The 22,677-nt window shown below is 43.1% G+C and overlaps 1 protein-coding gene across 5 annotated transcripts in view; it reads right to left on the bottom strand.

Moving 5' to 3' along the window:
* Positions 1-22,677, bottom strand: part of PGS1 (phosphatidylglycerophosphate synthase 1) — a 97,790-nt gene that overhangs the window by 27,474 nt on the left and 47,639 nt on the right. For 4 of the 5 annotated variants that reach the window (XR_014444578.1, XM_083148602.1, XM_083148603.1 and 1 more), the window contains one exon: positions 11-206. Coding sequence is in view for 4 of the 5 variants with exons in the window: in XM_083148602.1 (XP_083004728.1) it covers positions 11-206 (196 nt within the window). In the remaining variant the exon portion in view is untranslated. Of the gene's footprint in view, positions 1-10; positions 207-7,832; positions 7,953-22,677 lie in introns of those variants that run through there. The other variant, XM_083148605.1, reaches the window with a different exon arrangement.

Below are 22,677 nucleotides of genomic sequence, written 5' to 3' on the forward strand. Positions count from 1 at the left end.
GACCACTTACTTTCATGACTTGGTAGAACTCGGAGGGAGTTGAAAGAATCTTCACATTTGAACTTGATATTCCAAACTCTGGAACCAGGTTCCCCACCCATTGGAATCTGTGCGTGCCCCGGCATACATAACCAAAAGGAGGACACTGGGTAGGAGCTGGCGGGACTGAAGGAGCCACAAGTGGAGCCAAAAGAAACATAGGGGTCCTAGAGAAATGAAAACATTTATAATGCTTAGTATGCAAAATGAACTTACTAGCAGCATTTAAAAGATGATTTTAAAGTAAGGGTTTCATTTTTGTTTTCATTGGTTGCCATCTGCAGACTTGGAAAAAGATATTACTCATCTAAGAGACTAATGCAGCATAAAGAAACACAGATGTTGTCAGTTCTTCCCTGAAAGCCTCTGTTAAGCTGCACATGTATGCAGAAAAATGGATTGCTGTTTTTAATATTTTAGGCCAATCATCACTGAGCATTGGGGAGTACAGATGGTGTAATGGTTCACATTGCTGCCTCACAGAACAGAGGTCAAAATTCAATTCCCATCCCATCATGGCTCTAATTGTGTGGAGTTTGTATGTTCTCCCCATACTTGCAGGGAGTTTCCACCAGATACTCTGGTTTAATTAGAAATGTAAGGAATAAAAGTGCACACCAGATACCCAGTAACCATACTAAACAGGAGGCAGGTTACTGTGGTCTAGTATTTTTAGAAGGTTCTGATATTTCTTAAATTTCTCTGTTTAAAGAAGTATGGAGATTCCCAATAAAAACAATCACATTATAGGAAAAAATGTATCTGGTAATGATAATGGGAAGTCCCGTAGTTTTCTTTGCTCATACTCTTACTGTATTAGCAGCTTCACAGAAATGTAACAGAAAGGAGGAACCAACACCACTGACAGAAAGCCAGACGATAAAAGCTGTAAATTCTTGTATTCCTCTCATACAAGGCGGAATAGGTCAAACTATGCAAATTGCCTACGGTCAACATACCATATATACTCGAGTATAAGCCTACTTTTTCAGAACATATTTTATGCTGAAAAGGGCCCCCTCGGCTTATACTCGAGTGAGGGTCCCACTTGCATCAATAAGTTTTCCCAGTTTTTTTGTTGTGAAATTAGGTGCCTCGGCTTATATTCGGGTCGACTTATACTCGGGTATATACAGTAACTGAATAATGAACTTTAAAAGTATAAAAAATAAAAATAAAATTCTCCACCAATTCTTCCGACTTCTTTCTTTTCAGTGCTTTCCAGAGAAAATATCATGTCTACAAGCATCATTTTCATGCTCTCTAAAAAATGTTAAACATTCTGCAAACATCTTAATGGGGGAGTTTGAGGGGACAATTAGTATTTGAAATAGAGTACACTACACTTTTACTTTCAGCATGCAGGAAATTTGGCGGTATTTTGGACCAAACTGGTCACCACTGCAAAGTATTTTTTACTCCATCAAACTTCCTCCTAAGAAACCAGATTTGAATTAAAAATAACAGAAAAGGCAATGAAGCTTGGAGATGTTCCTGGATAGTGTTAAGTCAATGGCTGACGTTTGAAGATGAATTTTAAGATCTGGTAATTGATAGTCCAACTCCACATTTCCACCACATATTCCGTCAATCAAATCTAGTGGATCAGTGTATTTACCCTTCCTGTTGGCTACACACAGAATTACAGACTTGTACATGTTTTAGACAACCTTTATAGGAATCTAGAATGATGAATTTGAGTATCAAAATGTCCTGCGCTCCTTCTTAGGCTGCCTTTTTGTTATCACTTTAAGGTCTCCCTCCGACCTTGAATGTATAAAGAAAGTGTTTAGGTGTGATCATTTCAACAGGCGCCAGAGAATAGGTGAAAAATAGATTCAGATTTATTATACAATACAATCATACGCTGGTAAAAAAGATGCTTCTAAATATCTTTAGAAGCATCTTTTTTACCAGCATATGATTGTATTGTATAATAAATCTAAATCTATTTTTCACCTATTCTCTGGCGCCTGTTGAAATGATCACACCTAAACACTTTCTATATTCAACCTTTATAGGGATGTAAAATGAAAAAGACATCATACTAATTTTGCAAACTGCCTTTGTGAAATTGGGTGCCGGACGGGTTTTAGACAGTCGGGATCCTGACAGTCATTTACCCGACTGTCAAAATGGCGACAGCCGGGTGCCCAACGGCCACCCGCTATTTTCCCTCGTGGGGGTCCACGACCCCCATAGAGGGAGAATGGAATAGGTGGCTCGCGTAGCCCCAATCCTGGGGCTTTTTTGCGCTCGCCATGCTGTCTGACTCCGGGCAGTCGGGATCCCGACGTCGGGATAATGACTGTCGGGATAATGACTGTTGGGATCCCGACTGTCGGAGTCCCATACCACACCCAGTGAAATGGTGTCCACCAATAACCAGATGATGCTTACTTAGTATTGCAATTGAAGTAATAAAAAATATTATTACAAGGATTTATGTAGAAATAGCTTGATTAAATTAAGTGATCCCAAGATTTAAAGTGCAAAACTACAAACAACACACCCAAAATACATGTAATAGATTGTAGAATTCTACAGTAGTCATTTTATGATGATAAGTAAAATGTACCGTTTTCAGAATGTATAGTTAGGTTTAGACAATTATATGATTTGAATGCTATGTGCTCAACCCATATTGTATAACAGCTGTAGTTAGAAAATAAAACATGTTGTTGTTCATACTGTTGCAGTGTTTGTAGTGTGTTTTAACCAGACGCTATTCCCATTTCACAAAAAAACCATAAGAAACAACCGAAGCAGAAGTCTTAAAAGGCATACACACAGAGCAATTTTGTGCTCTTTTCTAAGTGATCTCACTAGAAACTAAGCACAGATTACTCCATGTGTATGCCCCCGAGCGATGGCGATGCACGTTGCTAACGCCCGCTAGTTAAGTCAGTGCATTCAGTCAAAATCTAGTCAAATTTCTTAACAAGTGACTGCAAATTGCTCTGTGTGTACAGCATGAGCGATAGCGTTCACAATTTACGTCATCATGAACCACTATCTGCCCTTTTTTTTTTTTTGCTTAGCAAACATTGCTGCACGTTTATGGGCTATCTATGGGCGATCAAAACATAGGGAAATTGCCTAGCCTAAATATCTTAGCATACATCTCACTGAGTGCATGCCCCTTTAAGCCCTATGCACACAGGTAGGGAAGCCAATCCTGGGGCATTTTTTCAATCCGCCCTGGCTACCCCGCATTTACTTACATTTGAGGGTGCAGCAGGGTTGCCCGGGACGGGTCGTCCATGCTGCCGGCTGGGTGGGCTGGCGCGCTGGCTGGCGGGCTGGCACGGCATCATACTGCTGGGAGCGACCTCTGCCTGCGCAGCGTGACCTCTGATCTCGTCAAGCTGCGCAGTGCTGCCGGGAGAAGTCGGGCAGCGTCTGAGCATCGACTGCGAGCATGCGCAGTCTAATCCCGAAATCCCGGGATTGGAAACTCCAATTCCAGGATTGGCCACCCTAAACACAGGGCAATTTCTTCTAGCCTGCATCACATGTACACATGTAACGATTTTTGTATTGGCGACCTACGCTAACCAGTGTTCTGGTTAGAACAGGCCGGTGATTTGACTAGATCGTGACTACATGTAGTCAAAATCTAGTCAGGCAATGGTGATCCACAGCCCATCGCTCGTGTGTATACACATGGAGTGAACCATGCATAATTTCTAGTCAGATTGCTTATACCCCTTTCACACCAGAAGCAAATTACCAGGTTAAAGCTTTTAGACCCGCGTTTTCTTTGGTGTGACACTGTTCAAGAGCAGGGTCATAGTGCTGGGATTTAAGACCTGTGGTGACCCTTTCACACCACAAAAATACCCGGGGTTTTCAGCAAATTCCCAGGTTGAAAAGCTTTAACCTGGTAATTTGCGGGTGGTGTGAATTGGGGTCAGGCTGCACCCAACAAAATGACCCGGCACTCAAAAATGCCAGGTAATTGCCGGGTGGCCGGTGTGAAAGGGGTATTAGAGAACAGCTTAAAATCGCTCCCTGTGTATGCCCATTTGGACATCCCTTGAGCTGATCTACCAAATGATGAACTAATTCCATTTCGTAATACTACTAGGCAGCAATGCCCATTCTATGTGGACAAGCTAGCAATAGGCCTCTAGCTACTTTAAAAAAAAAAAATAATAATTATGTTGTATGTACTGGTTATGCAACACAATTAATTAGATTGCAAACTGGATAGACTTCTTTCCACTAATAATGTGTAAGTAGAAAAGAACTGTAGAATATAATCTTAGTAAGAACATATTCCATATTAGTAAGAACATAGTGGTAACAGTACACGTAACTATCATTCATATGATTTCTGGAAGTCCATTTCAACAGTCTGATTCATGACAAAAGAGAATCGCTAACAGTTCCTTACAAAGACAGGATTCCCAGAAGCCTGCTGTTTGTTAATGCCAGGTCAATGCAATAAGGGTCTGAGTCACAGCAGCACAGAAACGGTTTCCTTTATCTAGGACTGTACTTGCCAGACTACACAATACCTCCCACACCTATAACCCAAAGGAAAATTTTTTACAAAACACAAAATCCCACATACAAATTTAATGGATACCCTATAATAACATTTGGTATTTTGGAAGTTTTGGATGGAAATAAAGGTTACAATATAGTCCAGCCTAAAGAGGACTAGACTAAATAATGGCCACCGTGTCAAGACAAATAGACATACAATGGGCAAATGACCTTATGATACCCAACACAGATATTTAGAGAACAGAGAGGTTTAGGCATCCAAATCATCAGTAACACAGCTTGTTATGTAGGCAGCTCAAATATACAGGTAATGCTGTAAATCAGGCATGTCCAACGTTGGCACTCCAGATGTTGTGAAACTACACATCCCAGCATGCTTTGCCACTAATTTGCTATTAGAGAAGGCTAAAACTATTGCAAAGCATGCTGGGATGTGTAGTTTCAAAACATCTGGAGGGCCAACGTTGGACATGCCTGCTGTAAATAGAGGGGAGCCGGCATCCGGATCCACATATCTCTCCTTCATCGGCATCCTGACCAATCATCATAAATGAGACCATCAATATCTACTGTATTAATCACCCACATATGCATCATTATTAACCCTCTTTAATTACCTGGTAATTTGTCCCCTCCATTACCCTAACCTTATTGTTAGCTCCTCCATCATTAACTACTCCCATGTAGCTCATTTACAGAGTGGGACTTCTAGAACAATCATTTTCGCCAATTAGCAGTGATTAATTTAACATATTTTATTTAGTTGTGTATATGTACATTTGTCAGTCTCATTAATGTGACGCCTTTATTTTACATAACTAGTGTAATAAAAGTTATATTTTAGTTCACACATATATTCCATCTACATTTACAATCATACAAGCGTGCCCCAAAATCCTATATGGTTCCTCCTTTATCCTTTTTTGGACATACCCTCTTTTTACAGCTTTGTCGCTGAACTCATTTATGGGAGCACCACCAACATAGCACCTCTGATAATTGTGTTCATAAGTGATTAGTCTCATTTTGGTTTTTTCTTAGTTGTTTTTCATTCTTTCCTCAAATAATTACAGACTGTGACAAACCCCTCCTCTCTACAAACATTGTATTAGAAGTAGTCAATGGGCTTAGACAGTATTTTAAAACCACTGGCAAATCTAGGCATTTGCCTAGGGCGCCAGCCACTGAAGGGCGGCACTTCGCCCCTCGCATGGAGGCTGCAGGGGTGTCCGTGCCGGGTACCTGCGGCGCTGTGTGATCTGGCGGCGTGGTCCCTGCAGTGATGCACGCTATCCGGCAGCCAGGCGGCGGGGCGGGAAGTGCTGCTGGGTTTGAAAACATTCCGCATGCTGATTGGCTGAGATTCAGCCAATCAGCGTGCGGCGAGTTTTCAAACCCATCAGCACTTCCCGCCGCCTGGCTGCCGGATAGCGTGCATCACTGCAGGGACCACGCCGCCAGATCACACAGCGCCGCAGGTACCACTACACCCCCCCGTAGGAACCGGGGCGCCCCACCCCCCTCGCCTGACCACTGGCATCACTTAGGCACCTTGTAACCAGCAATTTTTTCATGAAACACTATCTAGTGAGTTTATGTGCTGCATTACCATGCATAGATGCCTCCACTGAGATCATCATTTATTTTATTTTTTTGTCCTTTCTTCCAATAGGAGTCAAAGCACTTTCCATTAAAGGAGAGGGTGAGGCAGCCATAATGGGGCATGCACAATTATTTACATTAGTCCCTCTCCACCAAAGTTTACAGTCTAAATTCCCTACCACACACATTAGGCTTCATATTAATCACAAGCCAATTAATATACAAGCATTTTATATTTAATTTTGATTATTACTATACTAAAGACAAATGTAACCAAGCCACCATATTACATTTCACATAGAGCCTTATTTTAGTTCACTCTTTCTGACAAAATCCTTCTTAGTTAGACAAAACCATGTGCACTACAGGGGGCAGCTGTAAAACGTGCAGAGAATTAGATTTGGGTGAGTTATTTTGTTTATGTGCAGGGTAAATACTGGCTGCTTTATTTTTACACTGCAATATAGATCTCACTTTGAAGTAAAACCCCACCCAAATGTAACACTCTCTGCACATTTTACATCTACCCCCCTGCAGTGCACATGGTTTTGTCCATCTAAGAAGGATTTTGTCAGAAAGAGTGAACTAGAATAAGGCCCTCAGTTCCACAGGCAATACTAAGTTACAGGTCCTTATACCGCATGCTCAGTCAGGCAGATGTGAATTTAATTTAAGTTTTATAATAAGCCACAAAGATCGGGGACAGTTGCAGTTAGCACAGATTACTGATGATACAAGATAAAAAGATTTCCATTGCACAATATATAAATATTTATGTACGTGAGAACATTAGATTTTCACATAGTACAAGATGTCCCATCTACAAAGAGAAAAACATTAAATCGTTTCATATTTCATCGTGACCAGATGGATCAGAGTGTATTTGACATCACAAATTTCCTGCATCAAGACAGGACTTCTTGTAGAACCATTCGGGAGCCTAATTGGCATGACGTCAACATATGTCAAATGTTGCTACACGGATAAATGCAGGGATGTCCGAGCTGAAGTATCCAGGTAGCTAAAATTCAAATGGTATTATTGGTAACTGGCTGTTCTAATATATGTCATCCTATATAGGTTTTAGCAAATAACGTCATAGAAGATTAAATAAAATGATACATTGTTCAATATTAAAAGTATATAAGGAAAGAACTGCAATTTAATACAGCTGAACTGTGCGCTATCAGGTCAGGGAATCCCCAATATTCCATTAACTACAGTCTGTGTGTATCTTGGCACAACATCACATGCTCCAATGCATACCTGCTAAAGAGTCTACAATAAAATCTGTCATCACCTAAATCCTTTGATATTACCAAGCATAAGTACCCATATTGTATAAAGGGAGTTACCATTTTTAACTTTATGGCATAAATATCAATCAATACGTGTTACACAATAGTACTAAAAACTACGAGGGTGGCTGGTAACAATACATCTCACGTGTGTATTGTTTTCTTTTTTATTCTAATTTCCCACTAGAGAAAAATACTTTGAGCCCCATTTGCATGGGGGGGGGGGGGGGGGGGTCTGTCAGGAAGGGAAGATGGAACCTGACTCAAACCCATTTCTGTGACATAACGTTACCACCAGGGAAGCCTGGCAGGTATTTAGAATTATATAAAAAACACTGCACTTGTGAAAGGTCTTGTTACCTTGCTTACTGAATCTACCTTGTAAAGTACTGTACACTAGCATACAATAAATAACGCAGGGGCAACAACAGGGTTCTTTAGGACACTCTTCTCAGCAGGATCATTCCAAGCAAGATAGTTTTTCCTGTACTTCATTATCCAATTGAAAAGGCAAAATATTGCAGTTCATCTTGAACTATAGGAAACATGAATGAATTCATCACAGAGAAATAAGGTAGACAATCATCGCTAATTTTCCTATGCACATCTATTGAGGGCAAGTGAAATCAGACTATGGGCCTTATTCAGATCTGAGCTCAGTACAAATTTGTTTGGAAAATGGGCAAAACCATGTGCACTGCAGGTGGGGCAGATATAACCTGTGCAGAGTTAGATTTGTGTGAGTTATTTTGTTTCTGTGCAGGGTAAATACTGGCTGCATTATTTTTACACTGCAATTTAGATTTCAGTTTTAGCACACCCCACCCAAATGTAACTCTCTCTGCACAGGTTACATCTGCTCCACATGCAGGGCACATGGTTTTTGCCCAAACATATTTGTACTGAGCTCAAATCTGAATAAGGCCCTATGTCGGTGGCTGCAGGGTGTTCTGACCGTCCCGGTGGCACTATGCAGACGCAGCCATTTTCACCTACCTAACATTCCAACACTTCACTTTTATTTTTAAACTTACACTGATACTTCACTTTATCTTTTTAGTGTGTGGTGCCCTGGCGTGGTTTGATGTGGCGAACCACATTTGTTTGATATAGGTGAACCCCTATAATGTTAGGGACCTGTCCGACTAGGTTACCTTGAGTGGTGGGCAGGCTTGTACTATAACAACGGTTTTTGGAATATATTGGATTTGGGACATCCGAATAAGGGATACCCACCCTGTATTACTTTATTCACTTGACAGCACTGCACTGAGAGACCCTACAGTTATATGACACTAGACAGAGTCCAACAGATCAGTTGTTGCTCCATTCAGGCAGGCCCCCATGCTGCCAAGCTGAAATGTGCGAAGTGACTGGTTTGGTTGACAAGCATCACTTTTTGGGTTGCATCCAGCACTTTGGATGTAGGCATTTTCTGCGGCAAACTTGGCCTATCTGGGTACATATAACCCCAGGACCATTCAACACTAGATGGAGTATTGGGCATGATAAACAATTGAATTGCCCTTTTAGAGTTTCCTCCACTGGACATAAAGGGGAAAGAACATTAAAAACATTTTTTATATTACAGGTTGAATAGCCCTTATTCAAAATGCTTGACAAGAGAAACATTTTGGATAAACAGATCATTCCATATTTTGGAATATTTTTAGATTTCAATGAGGTATCTTGAGGATGAGACCCATGTGTGAACACAAAATGCATTTATTTTGTATAAACACATCAAACACATGAAATACATACAAATATATTTATTTGTGTGTAAAACAAGGTTTGAAAAAAAAAAAAAAAAGTTTGTGTATTATCACAAGAAATAAATTTTAATGCACAGCAATAATTTTCTTACACATATTTAGGGGTATTCTATCCCATGCCGCTATTTCCAATGGCGGAAATAGTGGCTGGTGCCTATTCAATGCTGTCTTTCCCGACAGCAGTGAACAGGCATCTTGACAGAATGGACCTGACTTTAAAATCCGTCTGGCCCATTCTGATGAGAACGCCTTTGGATTGTTGAGCTCACAGATGGATTTCGACGATCCATGGCCATATCTCGCGGGCACGCCCCGTTTCCAATCGCTCACCAGGTGGGTCATTGAATCCCGCCTGCCGATTATCAGTCGAGGAGGCAGAGAACGGGCAGTTATATATCATGTCCCCAGTAGTGCCAGTTACAGATGTCCCCAGTAGCACTTTTAGCAAAAACAAAAGTATACTCTAGAATTTTGGTTTCTAGAATAATTTGCATAACAGATATCCAGATAAGGGACACTCAACCTATATTTCCCTTCTAAATCCAGTAGCTGAAAGCACAGAACAAGCCCTGGCTTTTAAACACTGCCTTGTAAATGTACCCAGTAGTCATTGGGGTCGATTCAATATGGTACACAGTTTTTAGTGCCAGGAGTGAGCTCTTGCACCTATTCTAATCAGCGCATTGCTAAATTAGAGAGAGAATGCCTGTACTCACAGGTGTAAAGTAGCAAGTACCGGCATATCCAGTGTGTGCTTATTTAACTATTTCTTTTACTGTGGAACTACAAGTGCCAGCGGGCCCTTTAATGCCCCGCAGGCTGGGACTTGTGGTTCTCCAAGTCCCAGCCTGCGGGGGAGGCTTGCTGGGACTTATAGTTCCACAGTAAAAAAGACAATAGTTTTTATTCTATTTTTTTTACACCATTCCATCAGCCCGATGCCCACCGCCCAGGGGCATCGGGGACAGCACCAGGCTTCAGCCTGGTCAGGTAAGTCCTGGAGGGGGGGGACCCCTTCATTGGGGGGGTCCCCACTCCCCCAGGGCCCCTGGCCAGGCTGACTGGTCAGTAGGGATGAATGCTTTGGCCGCGGGAACTTATATCATAAGTGTCCCCCGGCTGTGGCATTACCCTGCTGGCTGGGTTGGCCTGGGGCTGGTTCTTAAAATACGGGGGACCCCTAGTCATTTTGTCCCCCGTATTTTGGGAACCATCCCCGGACCTGGTTTTAAAAAATCAGCGAAGCCCTATTTGTCGGGTTTCCTGATTTTTTAATACCAGCCCCGGCTCTTTCAGCATGGTGCTGGTTACGGCAGTGGGGGGGGACCCCATGCCGTTTTTTTTTTAACGGGTAAAAGGGGTACCCCTTTCCCACTGCCAAAAAAACGGCTTTTAAACGGGTAAAACTCTGCTTTTTACCCGTTTGAAAAAACCCGGTATTTTTAACCGGGTAAAGCAACCTGGAGCTTTCCCACTGCAGCTCTACCCTTTAAAAAGGCTAAAAAAGCTGCAAATTACCGTTTAAGAGCTGCAGTGGGAAAGGGGCATTAGACTTCAGTCTAAACACACCTTACCCATATCTAAATGTGCCCACCCATTAGGCCATTTTCAATTCAATGTCACCAAATCGGGCCAAGAAATCAGATACAAAGTGTCAAATCTAGGGATGCCAATCCTGGGGCATTTTTTTCATCCCGGGAATTGGGAATGAAAAATGCTCAATACGGGATTCCCGGGATTGGCATTACTCATTTTAAAAAAGCACCCCCAATCCCCAAACCGGCTGCGCCCCACATTCACTTACTAGTGCAGTGGCTGGAGTGGGAGGCAGGCTGGTGACTTTGAGAGCGGGTGGCATGCTGGTGCGCGATGCTTGTGGGGACAGTGGAAATGGGCAGATGGGAGTGATGCAGCCTGCGCAGCATGACCCCTGACCGTTGTGAGCAGGAGCTCAGACGCTGCGCGGCATTAGACTGCACAATCACAAAATCCAAGGATTGGATACTCCAGGCAGTTTTGGTGCCAAATCCCAGGATCCCGCCGATCACGATCCCGGGGTTGGCCACCCTAGTCAAATCGGATGTGTTTTGTCTCTGATTCCAACCAGTTGTGCGGTCCCGTGCACATAAGTGTCCCCCGGCTGTGGCATTACCCTGCTGGCTGGGTTGGCCTGGGGCTGGTTCTTAAAATACGGGGGACCCCTAGTCATTTTGTCCCCCGTATTTTGGGAACCATCCCCGGACCTGGTTTTAAAAAATCAGCGAAGCCCTATTTGTCGGGTTTCCTGATTTTTTAATACCAGCCCCGGCTCTTTCAGCATGGTGCTGGTTACGGCAGTGGGGGGGGACCCCATGCCGTTTTTTTTTTAACCCCTTCCCGACATTTGACGTATATATACGTCATGGTCGGGAAGTACTTCCCGACACATGACGTATATATACGTCATGGCTGAAAACTGTCACTGCGTCTAGAGACGCAGTGACAGAGGGACAATGTCTGCTGTCCCTGACAGCAGACATGTCCCTGCGTGCCCGGGGGGGGCTGCGATGCCGCCCCCCCGTCGCCGATCACTGTGATTGGCTGTTCAGTGTGAACAGCCAATTACAGCGTTTTCTGTGTCACCGGCGAATAACGTTCGCCGGTGACATGGGATCGGAGGTGATTGGTGCTGTAAAGTACAGCACCAATCACCGTGGGGTGTAAGGGTGACACTGGTGTCACCCCACCTCACCCCGCCCGCCCCCAAAGGCCGTGATTGGTTCGTCGGACCGACGGACCAATCACAGCCATGGAGGGGGGTTTAAACTAACGGTGACTGCACTGCAGACGCCATTCCGGTCTGGAATTGCGTGCAGTGTGGTCACCGTGCCTGGCTGCCGCAGTATACTGACCTGATCCGTGCAAACCGTGCAAAATACTTACCTGATCACTGCCTGGATCTTGCTACTTGTGTTGTGCTGTGTTGTGCTGTGTTGTGCTGCTGCAGTTAGCTAGAGAGAGAGAGATAGAGAGAGATAGAGAGAGATAGAGAGAGATAGAGAGGCCTAGTGACAGAGAGTGCTATATTTTGCTGCAGTGTAATAGAGTTATAGATAGAGAGAGAGATAGAGAGAGAGAGATAGAGAGATAGTGACAGATTGTGATATATATTTTTTATATAACTGACTGCTGCCCCCCCTTTTGTGCTGATCACTATATCTGAGGTGATCAGCAACTTTTTTGGGGGTGCAGGGGTTTGCTGCAGTGTCATAGAGTGATAGATAGTGAGAGATAGAGAGATAGAGAGAGAGAGTGATAGAGAGTGCTAAATTTTGTGTCTGCAGCCCCCGCCTTTTGTGCTGATCACTATATCTGAGGTGATCAGCAACTTTTTTGGGGGTGCAGGGGTTTGTAAATTCCTGTCAGTGCTGCAGTGTCATAGAGTGATAGATAGTGAGAGATAGAGAGAGAGAGTGATAGAGAGTGCTAAATTTTGTGTCTGCTGCCCCCGCCTTTTGTGCTGATCACTATATCTGAGGTGATCAGCAACTTTTTTGGGGGTGCAGGGGTTTGTTTTTTAAATTCCTGTCAGTGCTGCAGTGTCATAGAGTGATAGATAGTGAGAGATAGAGAGAGAGAGTGACAGAGAGTGATAGAGTGCTATATTTTGTGTCTGCAGGAAATATATACCTGCCAGTTGCACCAAAGGTTGTGCACCTGCTGCCCCTCACCTTTTTTTTTTTTTTTGAGGGTGCTGTGGGTATTTTTACACACACTGTGATTTTGTGGGTGTCCTGTGGCCACTGTGCGCTGATCAGTGACGTACATCACTGATCAGCTTTTTCGGCACAGGGTTGATTTTTTTTTTTTTTTTTTTTAATAAATTCCTGTTGCCTTTGAGCGCTGTTCAGTGACGGTCGTTACTGACTAACATCTGTGCTCAATTTTTGGTGCAGGACCTTTTTTTTTTTTTTTTTTTTTAATAAATTCCTGTTGCCTTTGTGCGCTGTTCAGTGACGGTCGTTACTGACTAACATCTGTGCTCAATTTTTGGTGCAGGACCTTTTTTTTTTTTTTTTTCTGCACTACATACACACTACCTGGTTGAAATAAAGTTTGTACCCCCCCCTACACTATACACGTGTTGAAACATTTCACAACCACAAACACAAAAATAAAAATGGCATCCCAAAGGTCATCCCAAATGTCATCCCAGTCATCCAGAAGAATGTACTCAGCGGAGGAGGCATATGCCATGCTTGCCTCTGACAGTGACACAGACAGTGATGCAAGCGGGGAATTTGAAGGATTTGTGTTAACCTCATCTTCCTCCTCTAGTGATGAGGGACCCCCTCAAAGACGCCCCCGTAGAGCAGCTGAGACCCCCCCCCCCCAATGATTGATCTCGTATGGACCCCACCACCAGACAATTTTGAGCCCCAGGTTCCTGAGTTTTTGGCCATCCCAGGAATCCAATTTGATTCCACAGGTCTCAGAGAAATTGACTTCTTCAAATTATTTTTCTCTGATGATTTTATAAATTTAATGGTGGACCAAACTAATTTATATGCCCAGCAGTTTATTGCTCAAAACCCCACGTCATCATTTGCTAGGTGGACCCCTGTAGATGCAGTAGAGATGATGGCGTTTTGGGGTCTGGTGTTTCATATGGGCATAGTAAAAAAGCCAGAAATTAGGCAATATTGGAGTACAGATGTTCTGTACAGCACCCCATTTTACCGTATGGCCATGACCCGGACTCGTTTTGAGATGATCCTTAAATTTCTGCATTACAGCGATAATGCACAGTGCCCACCCAGAGATGATCCCACCTTTGACCGGCTATTCAAAGTCAGGCCGGTCATTGATCATTTCAGCGCCAAATTTGAGGAGATGTACATCCCCCAACAATTCATTTGTGTGGACGAGTCCCTTTTACATTTTAAAGGAAGGGTTAAATTCCGCCAGTACCTTCCCAATAAGAGGGCAAGGTATGGCATAAAATTGTATAAACTGTGTGAAAGCACCTCAGGGTACACCCACAGGTTTAGGGTATATGAAGGGAAGGATTCAAGTATTGAACCGCCAGAATGCCCCCCCTCCCTCGTAGGTGTTAGTGGAAAAATTGTCTGGGATTTAGTGCACCCCTTCCTGGATAAAGGTTATCACCTCTATGTGGATAACTTTTACACTAGCATCCCCCTGTTTAAGGCCCTTGGTTCAAGAGGTACAGCAGCTTGCGGTACTGTGCGCAAGAACCAAAGAGGCCTCCCAAAAACGCACATTGCCCAAGTAATGAGAAGGGGTGAAAGCAGGGGAATATGCACTGAAAATATGTTGTTGGTCAAATATAAGGACAAGAGGGATGTCCTTATACTGATAACAATTCACGGAGACAGTACCACCTCCGTCCCTGTACGAGGTACCAGTACCCACACCTCAAAACCTAATTGTATCCTGGATTACAATAGGTACATGGGCGGAGTGGATCTTTCAGATCAGGTACTGAAGCCGTACAGTGCCCTGCGGAAAACAAAAATCTGGTACAAGAAGCTGGCCGTGTATATCATCCAGATGGCACTGTATAACGCTTACGTGCTATTCCGTTCTACCGGCCAGAGGGGGACATTTATGCACTTTCAAGAGGAAGTCATAAAGGGCCTGATATTTGGGAACCAGCAGGCAGAGGGCCCCAGTACTTCTAGTACTGGCCCCCGTATTGTACCAGGGCAGCATTTTCCCAACGAAATCCCCTCCACTGCAAAAAAGGGCAGGACACAAAAAAGGTGCAAAGTTTGTTATAAAAGGGGAATAAGAAAGGAAACTATTTTCCACTGTGAAACTTGCCCTGACAAACCCGGCCTTTGCATAAAGGAGTGTTTTAAAATATACCACACATCTATGGATTATTAGGTCCATCAATTCACCGTGCATCGGGGGTCTTGCTAATGCCACATAGCACCCACCATTCATTCCACCTGAATCTGAGCCGCAAAATCCAAAAATCACTCCTTCCCTTCTGAGTCCTGCCATGCACCCAACTGGTATTTTTTGGTCACATATGAGGCATTGCCATACTCGGGAGAAATTGGGGCATATATTTTGGGGTGCTTTTTCTCCTTCAAACCTTGTGAAAATGAAAAATTTTGAGCCAGAACTGCATTTTTGTGTAAAAAAATGTAATTTTGCCCAGTTGTATCAAAATTGGTGAAACCCCTGGGGGTTTGAAATGTACATTATACCCCTAGATGAATTCCCTGAGGGGTGTAGTTTGCAAAATGGGGTCACTTGTGGGGGGTTCCACTGTATTGGTGCTTGGGGGGTCTTGCTAATGCGACATAGCACCCACCATCATTCCACCAGAATTTGTGCTGCAAAATCCAAATATCACTCCTTCCCTTCTGAGTCCTGCCACTTTTTGGTCACACATGAGGCATTGCCGTACTCGGGAGAAATTGGGGCACAGATTTTGGGGTGCTTTGTCTCCTTCATTCCTTGTGAAAATGAAAAATTTTGAGCCAGAACTGCATTTTTGTGTAAAAAAATGTAATTTTTCATTTTCACTGCCCACTTGTATCAAAATTGGTGAAACCCCTGGGGGTTTGAAATGTACACTATACCCCTAGATGAATTCCCTGAGGGGTGTAGTTTGCAAAATGAGGTGACTTGTGGGGGGGTTCCACTGTATTGGTGCAACATAGCACCCACCATTCATTCCACCAGAATCTGTGCTGCAAAATCCAAAAATCACTCCTTCCCTTCTGAGTCCTGCCATGCACCCAACTGGTATTTTTTGGTCACATGTGAGGCATTGCCGTACTCGGGAGAAATTGGGGCACAGATTTTGGGGTGCTTTTTCTCCTTCATACCTTCTGAAAATGAAAAATTTTGAGCCAGAACTGCATTTTTGTGTAAAAAATTTAATTTTTCATGTTCACTGCCCACTTGTATCAAAATTGGTGAAACCCCTGGGGGTTTGAAATGTACACTATACCCCTAGATGAATTCCCTGAGGGGTGTAGTTTGCAAAATGGGGTGACTTGTGGGGGGGTTCCACTGTATTGGTGCTTGGGGGGTCTTGCTAATGCGACATAGCACCCACCAAAATTCCACCAGAATCTGAGCTGCAAAATCCAAAAATCACTCCTTCCCTTCTGAGTCCTGCCATGCACCCAAATGGTATTTTTTGGTCACATGTGAGGCATTGCCGTACTCGGGAGAAATTGGGGCACAGATTTTGGGGTGCTTTGTCTCCTTCATACCTTCTGAAAATGACAAATTTTGAGCCAGAACTGCATTTTTGTGTAAAAAAATGTAATTTTTCATTTTCACTGCCCACTTGTATCAAAATTGGTGAAACCCCTGGGGGTTTGAAATGTACACTATACCCCTAGATGAATTCCCTGAGGGGTGTACTTTGCAAAATGGGGTGACTTGTGGGGGGGTTCCACTGTATTGGTGCAACATAGCACCCACCATTCATTCCACCAAAATCTGTGCTGCAAAATCCAAAAATCACTCCTTCCGTTCTGAGTCCTGCCATGCACCCAACTGGTATTTTTTGGTCACATGTGAGGCATTGCCGTACTCGGGAGAAATTGGGGCACAGATTTTGGGGTGCTTTTTCTCCTTCATACCTTCTGAAAATGAAAAATTTTGAGCCAGAACTGCATTTTTGTGTAAAAAAATGTAATTTTTCATTTTCACTGCCCACTTGTATCAAAATTGGTGAAACCCCTGGGGGTTTGAAATGTACACTATACCCCTAGATGAATTCCCTGAGGGGTGTAGTTTGCAAAATGGGGTGACTTGTGGGGGGGTTCCACTGTATTGGTGCTTGGGGGGTCTTGCTAATGCGACATAGCACCCACCAAAATTCCACCAGAATCTGAGCTGCAAAATCCAAAAATCACTCCTTCCCTTCTGAGTCCTGCCATGCACCCAACTGGTATTTTTTGGTCACATGTGAGGCATTGCCGTACTCGGGAGAAATTGGGGCACAGATTTTGGGGTGCTTTTTCTCCTTCATACCTTCTGAAAATGAAAAATTTCGAGCCAGAACTGCATTTGTGTAAAAAATGTAATTTTTCATTTTCACTGCCCACTTGTATCAAAATTGGTGAAACCCCTGGGGGTTTGAAATGTACACTATACCCCTAGATGAATTCCCTGAGGGGTGTAGTTTTCAAAATGGGGTGACTTGTGGGGGGGTTCCACTGTATTGGTGCTTGGGGGGTCTTGCTAATGCGACATAGCACCCACCAAAATTCCACCAGAATCTGAGCTGCAAAATCCAAAAATCACTCCTTCCCTTCTGAGTCCTGCCATGCACCCAACTGGTATTTTTTGGTCACATGTGAGGCATTGCCGTACTCGGGAGAAATTGGGGCACAGATTTTGGGGTGCTTTTTCTCCTTCATACCTTCTGAAAATGAAAAATTGTGAGCCAGAACTGCATTTTTGTGTAAAAAAATGTAATTTTTCATTTTCACTGCCCACTTGTATCAAAATTGGTGAAACCCCTGGGGGTTTGAAATGTACACTATACCCCTAGATGAATTCCCTGAGGGGTGTACTTTGCAAAATGGGGTGACTTGTGGGGGGGTTCCACTGTATTGGTGCAACATAGCACCCACCATTCATTCCACCAGAATCTGTGCTGCAAAATCCAAAAATCACTCCTTCCCTTCTGAGTCCTGCCATGCACCCAACTGGTATTTTTTGGTCACATGTGAGGCATTGCCGTACTCGGGAGAAATTGGGGCACAGATTTTGGGGTGCTTTTTCTCCTTCATACCTTCTGAAAATGAAAAATTTTGAGCCAGAACTGCATTTTTGTGTAAAAAAATGTAATTTTTCATTTTCACTGCCCACTTGTATCAAAATTGGTGAAACCCCTGGGGGTTTGAAATGTACACTATACCCCTAGATGAATTCCCTGAGGGGTGTAGTTTTCAAAATGGGGTGACTTGTGGGGGGGTTCCACTGTATTGGTGCTTGGGGGGTCTTGCTAATGCGACATAGCACCCACCAAAATTCCACCAGAATCTGAGCCGCAAAATCCAAAAATCACTCCTTCCGTTCTGAGTCCTGCCATGCACCCAACTGGTATTTTTTGGTCACATGTGAGGCATTGCCGTACTCGGGAGAAATTGGGGCACATATTTTGGGGTGCTTTTTCTCCTTCATACCTTCTGAAAATGAAAAATTGTGAGCCAGAACTGCATTTTTGTGTAAAAAAATGTAATTTTTCATTTTCACTGCCCACTTGTATCAAAATTGGTGAAACCCCTGGGGGTTTGAAATGTACACTATACCCCTAGATGAATTCCCTGAGGGGTGTACTTTGCAAAATGGGGTGACTTGTGGGGGGGTTCCACTGTATTGGTGCAACATAGCACCCACCATTCATTCCACCAGAATCTGTGCTGCAAAATCCAAAAATCACTCCTTCCCTTCTGAGTCCTGCCATGCACCCAACTGGTATTTTTTGGTCACATGTGAGGCATTGCCGTACTCGGGAGAAATTGGGGCACAGATTTTGGGGTGCTTTTTCTCCTTCATACCTTCTGAAAATGAAAAATTTGGAGCCAGAACTGCATTTTTGTGTAAAAAAATGTAATTTTTCATTTTCACTGCCCACTTGTATCAAAATTGGTGAAACCCCTGGGGGTTTGAAATGTACACTATACCCCTAGATGAATTCCCTGAGGGGTGTAGTTTTCAAAATGGGGTGACTTGTGGGGGGGTTCCACTGTATTGGTGCTTGGGGGGTCTTGCTAATGCGACATAGCACCCACCAAAATTCCACCAGAATCTGAGCTGCAAAATCCAAAAATCACTCCTTCCCTTCTGAGTCCTGCCATGCACCCAACTGGTATTTTTTGGTCACATGTGAGGCATTGCCGTACTCGGGAGAAATTGGGGCACAGATTTTGGGGTGCTTTGTCTCCTTCATACCTTCTGAAAATGACAAATTTGGAGCCAGAACTGCATTTTTGTGTAAAAAAAATAATTTTTCATTTTCACTGCCCAGTTGTACCACAATTGGTGAAACCCCTGGGGGTTTGAAATGTACACTATACCCCTAGATGAATTCCCTGAGGGGTGTAGTTTGCAAAATGGGGTCACTTGTGGGGGGGTTCCTAACTTTTAGCATCTTATGGTGCCTAGAAACCTACATGGTGCCTAAAAAATAATCTCATAAAAAGGAGGCTCCAAAATCAAGTAGGTGCTCCTTCTATTATGAAGCCTGTGGTTTGGTCACCGTGCACACTAGGGCCACATATAGGATATTTATGAAAACAAAAGAATTGGGGGAATCAATTTTTAGTCACATTTCTCTAGTGAAATGTACTGTGTTCCTTAGAAAAATGTATTAAAATTGCAAATCTGCAAAAAAAAAGAAATTTTGAAATTTCACCTACACTTTGTTTTAATTCCTGTGAAACACCTAAAGGGTTAACAAACTTCCCAAATGCTGTTTTGAATACTGTGAGGGGTGCAGTTTTTTGAAATGGCATCATTTATGGGGGTGTCTCACATACAAGTCCCTCAAAGTCACATCAGAACTGAACTGGTCCCTAAAAAAATCAGTGTTTGAAATTTTCTTGAAAATTTGAGAATTTGCTATTCATATTGTAAGCCTCCTAGTGTCCCAAAAAATTAAAAGGAAGTTGAAATAATGATGTCAACATAAAGTAGACATATGGTCTATGTTAGTTATTCACTATTTTGAGTGGTAAGATTATTTGTCTCACAAGCAGAAAATTTAACATTTTGCAAATCGCTAAATTTTCCATTTTTTCACGATATTTTGGTATTTTTCACAAAAAAACACAGACTGTATTGACGAAAATTTACCACTAACTTGAAGTACAATGTGTCACGAGAAAACAATCTCAAAATCACTGGGATAAGTAAAAGCAAAAAAAAGTTATCCCCACTTAAGTGAGACATGTCAGATTTGAAAAAAATGGCTCTGTCAGGAACGCAAAAACTAGCTCTGTCAGGAAGGGGTTAAAGGGTAAAAGGGGTACCCCTTTCCCACTGCCAAAAAAACGGCTTTTAAACGGGTAAAACTCTGCTTTTTACCCGTTTGAAAAAACCCGGTATTTTTAACCGGGTAAAGCAACCTGGAGCTTTCCAACTGCAGCTCTCCCCTTTAAAAAGGCTAAAAAAGCTGCAAATTACCGTTTAAGAGCTGCAGTGGGAAAGGGGCATTAGACTTCAGTCTAAACACACCTTACCCATATCTAAATGTGCCCACCCATTAGGCCATTTTCAATTCAATGTCACCAAATCGGGCCAAGAAATCAGATACAAAGTGTCAAATCTAGGGATGCCAATCCTGGGGCATTTTTTTCATCCCGGGAATTGGGAATGAAAAATGCTCAATACGGGATTCCCGGGATTGGCATTACTCATTTTAAAAAAGCACCCCCAATCCCCAAACCGGCTGCGCCCCACATTCACTTACTAGTGCAGTGGCTGGAGTGGGAGGCAGGCTGGTGCCTTTGAGAGCGGGTGGCAGGCTGGTGCGCGATGCTTGTGGGGACAGTGGAAATGGGCAGATGGGAGTGATGCAGCCTGCGCAGCATGACCCCTGACCGTTGTGAGCAGGAGCTCAGACGCTGCGCGGCATTAGACTGCACAATCACAAAATCCAAGGATTGGATACTCCAGGCAGTTTTGGTGCCAAATCCCAGGATCCCGCCGATCACGATCCCGGGGTTGGCCACCCTAGTCAAATCGGATGTGTTTTGTCTCTGATTCCAACCAGTTGTGCGGTCCCGTGCACATCGGATCGGAGCCGGAAATCGGACCTGCTGTACCAAGGATTCATCGGATCCCACAGCCAGATTTTATGTGAAAAGGACCGCAGACAATGTATCATATGCGATCCTGCCACCTGGTAGCTGCTGCGTGAGTTGGCTGGGTACCGCATGCAATACCTTGCTCCAATGGATAGGGGACTTAACTTTCTCTCTCTGCACATGTTACTTTGCCCCTCCTGCATGGCACGTGGAACCCTTATCATCTTATCATTTACCATGGCTAAAGTGCAGAGAGATTAATCAATTAGAAGATGATACATGTGTAAAGTAAACCAGGGATGTCAAGCCCTAAGCTAGGTACTATGCTCACCACAGGACTACGCAACTGAAATGTTGTCTTTAGCCATGAGAAAAGAATGAGACTCAACCTGCATTTAACCAAACCTTAAGCTGGGCACACACCTACAGATTTATCTGTCCAATATATCTGGTGAGAGCAAAAATCTGTAATGTATGGGAGCATATGAGAATGAAACATGTGATCCCAAACACTGGAAAACAGACAATGGTCATTCAGACAAATTAGTTATATTAAACAAATTTATCCGAACATTTTTGCCGATTTTCCAGTGTTTGGGAGCGATGGTTAATTATCATATGCTCCCATACACTACCAGATTTTTGTTCTCACCAAACAGATTGAACAGATAAATCTGGAGGTGTGTACCCAGTTTTAGGATGTAGAGACATTAGGTACAACATAAATATGTCACCGGATGAGGTGCATTCTATTAACCGTGCTTCCACAGTGCAGGTCATTTTACCACACATGCACTGAACTTATGTCAGAAGCTCCATCCAGTTAATAAAAAATACGATAAGATTATAGCCGTTAGTACTGTTGGAAATTGACCATGCTAACGGGCCTCTGTCATGTCCTAGATTTGTATGTTCAAATATCGATAGTTTCTCTTGTGAATATAGAAACAAGAGAAAACATGTGTATAAATAACACAATAAATATAAATAAAAAGTGGGAGGGGTAGGGTTGACCCAAAAAATGAAGTCGTACCACGACTCACACTTTGTGTGCGGTTACAAATATGTAACGGTTTCTTTAAGGTCCACCAACGTGTTTAGACAGAAAGGTAATACCAGAAGAAGGTGAAATCACAGGTGCATACCGTACTCAACTGATAAAACAGGAGTTTGAAACTTATAAAGGTTTCTTTAATACCAAGGGTCCTATTCACATAATGATGTAACAATGAAGGCACTTCGTACCATACTCACAAGAAGTACTGGTACCATAAACACATAAAGGTATCTTGTAGGGGGACTGGTGAGTGGCGAATTCCCACTGGTGAGGTCCCCACGTGGCAGCAGATGTACCCAAAAATAAAGGGATGACCAGTCTCAGAAACAAGATTTATTTTAAAAGAAAACTGTAAACGTGGCCCATTGGCCAAGGGCACGGTACAGCTTAAAAGATAAATGTACAATCAATTGAACATTAAAATCACAAAAAACTCACTTGACATCCAACATGTTTCGGCGGGCTCTGCCGCCTTTTTCAAGGATAGTCAGTGAGTGATACTTACAGAGTTTTTATAGTACTATGGAGGAACCGTTTCCGGGTCAAAGGGCATGTGACTAAAGTTGTGTAAGTGACACCTTTAGAGTGTCATACGC

The sequence above is a fragment of the Crinia signifera genome, chromosome 6, assembly GCF_055691185.1.
Source record: "Crinia signifera chromosome 6, ASM5569118v1, whole genome shotgun sequence".
NCBI classification, from domain to species: domain Eukaryota; kingdom Metazoa; phylum Chordata; class Amphibia; order Anura; family Myobatrachidae; genus Crinia; species Crinia signifera.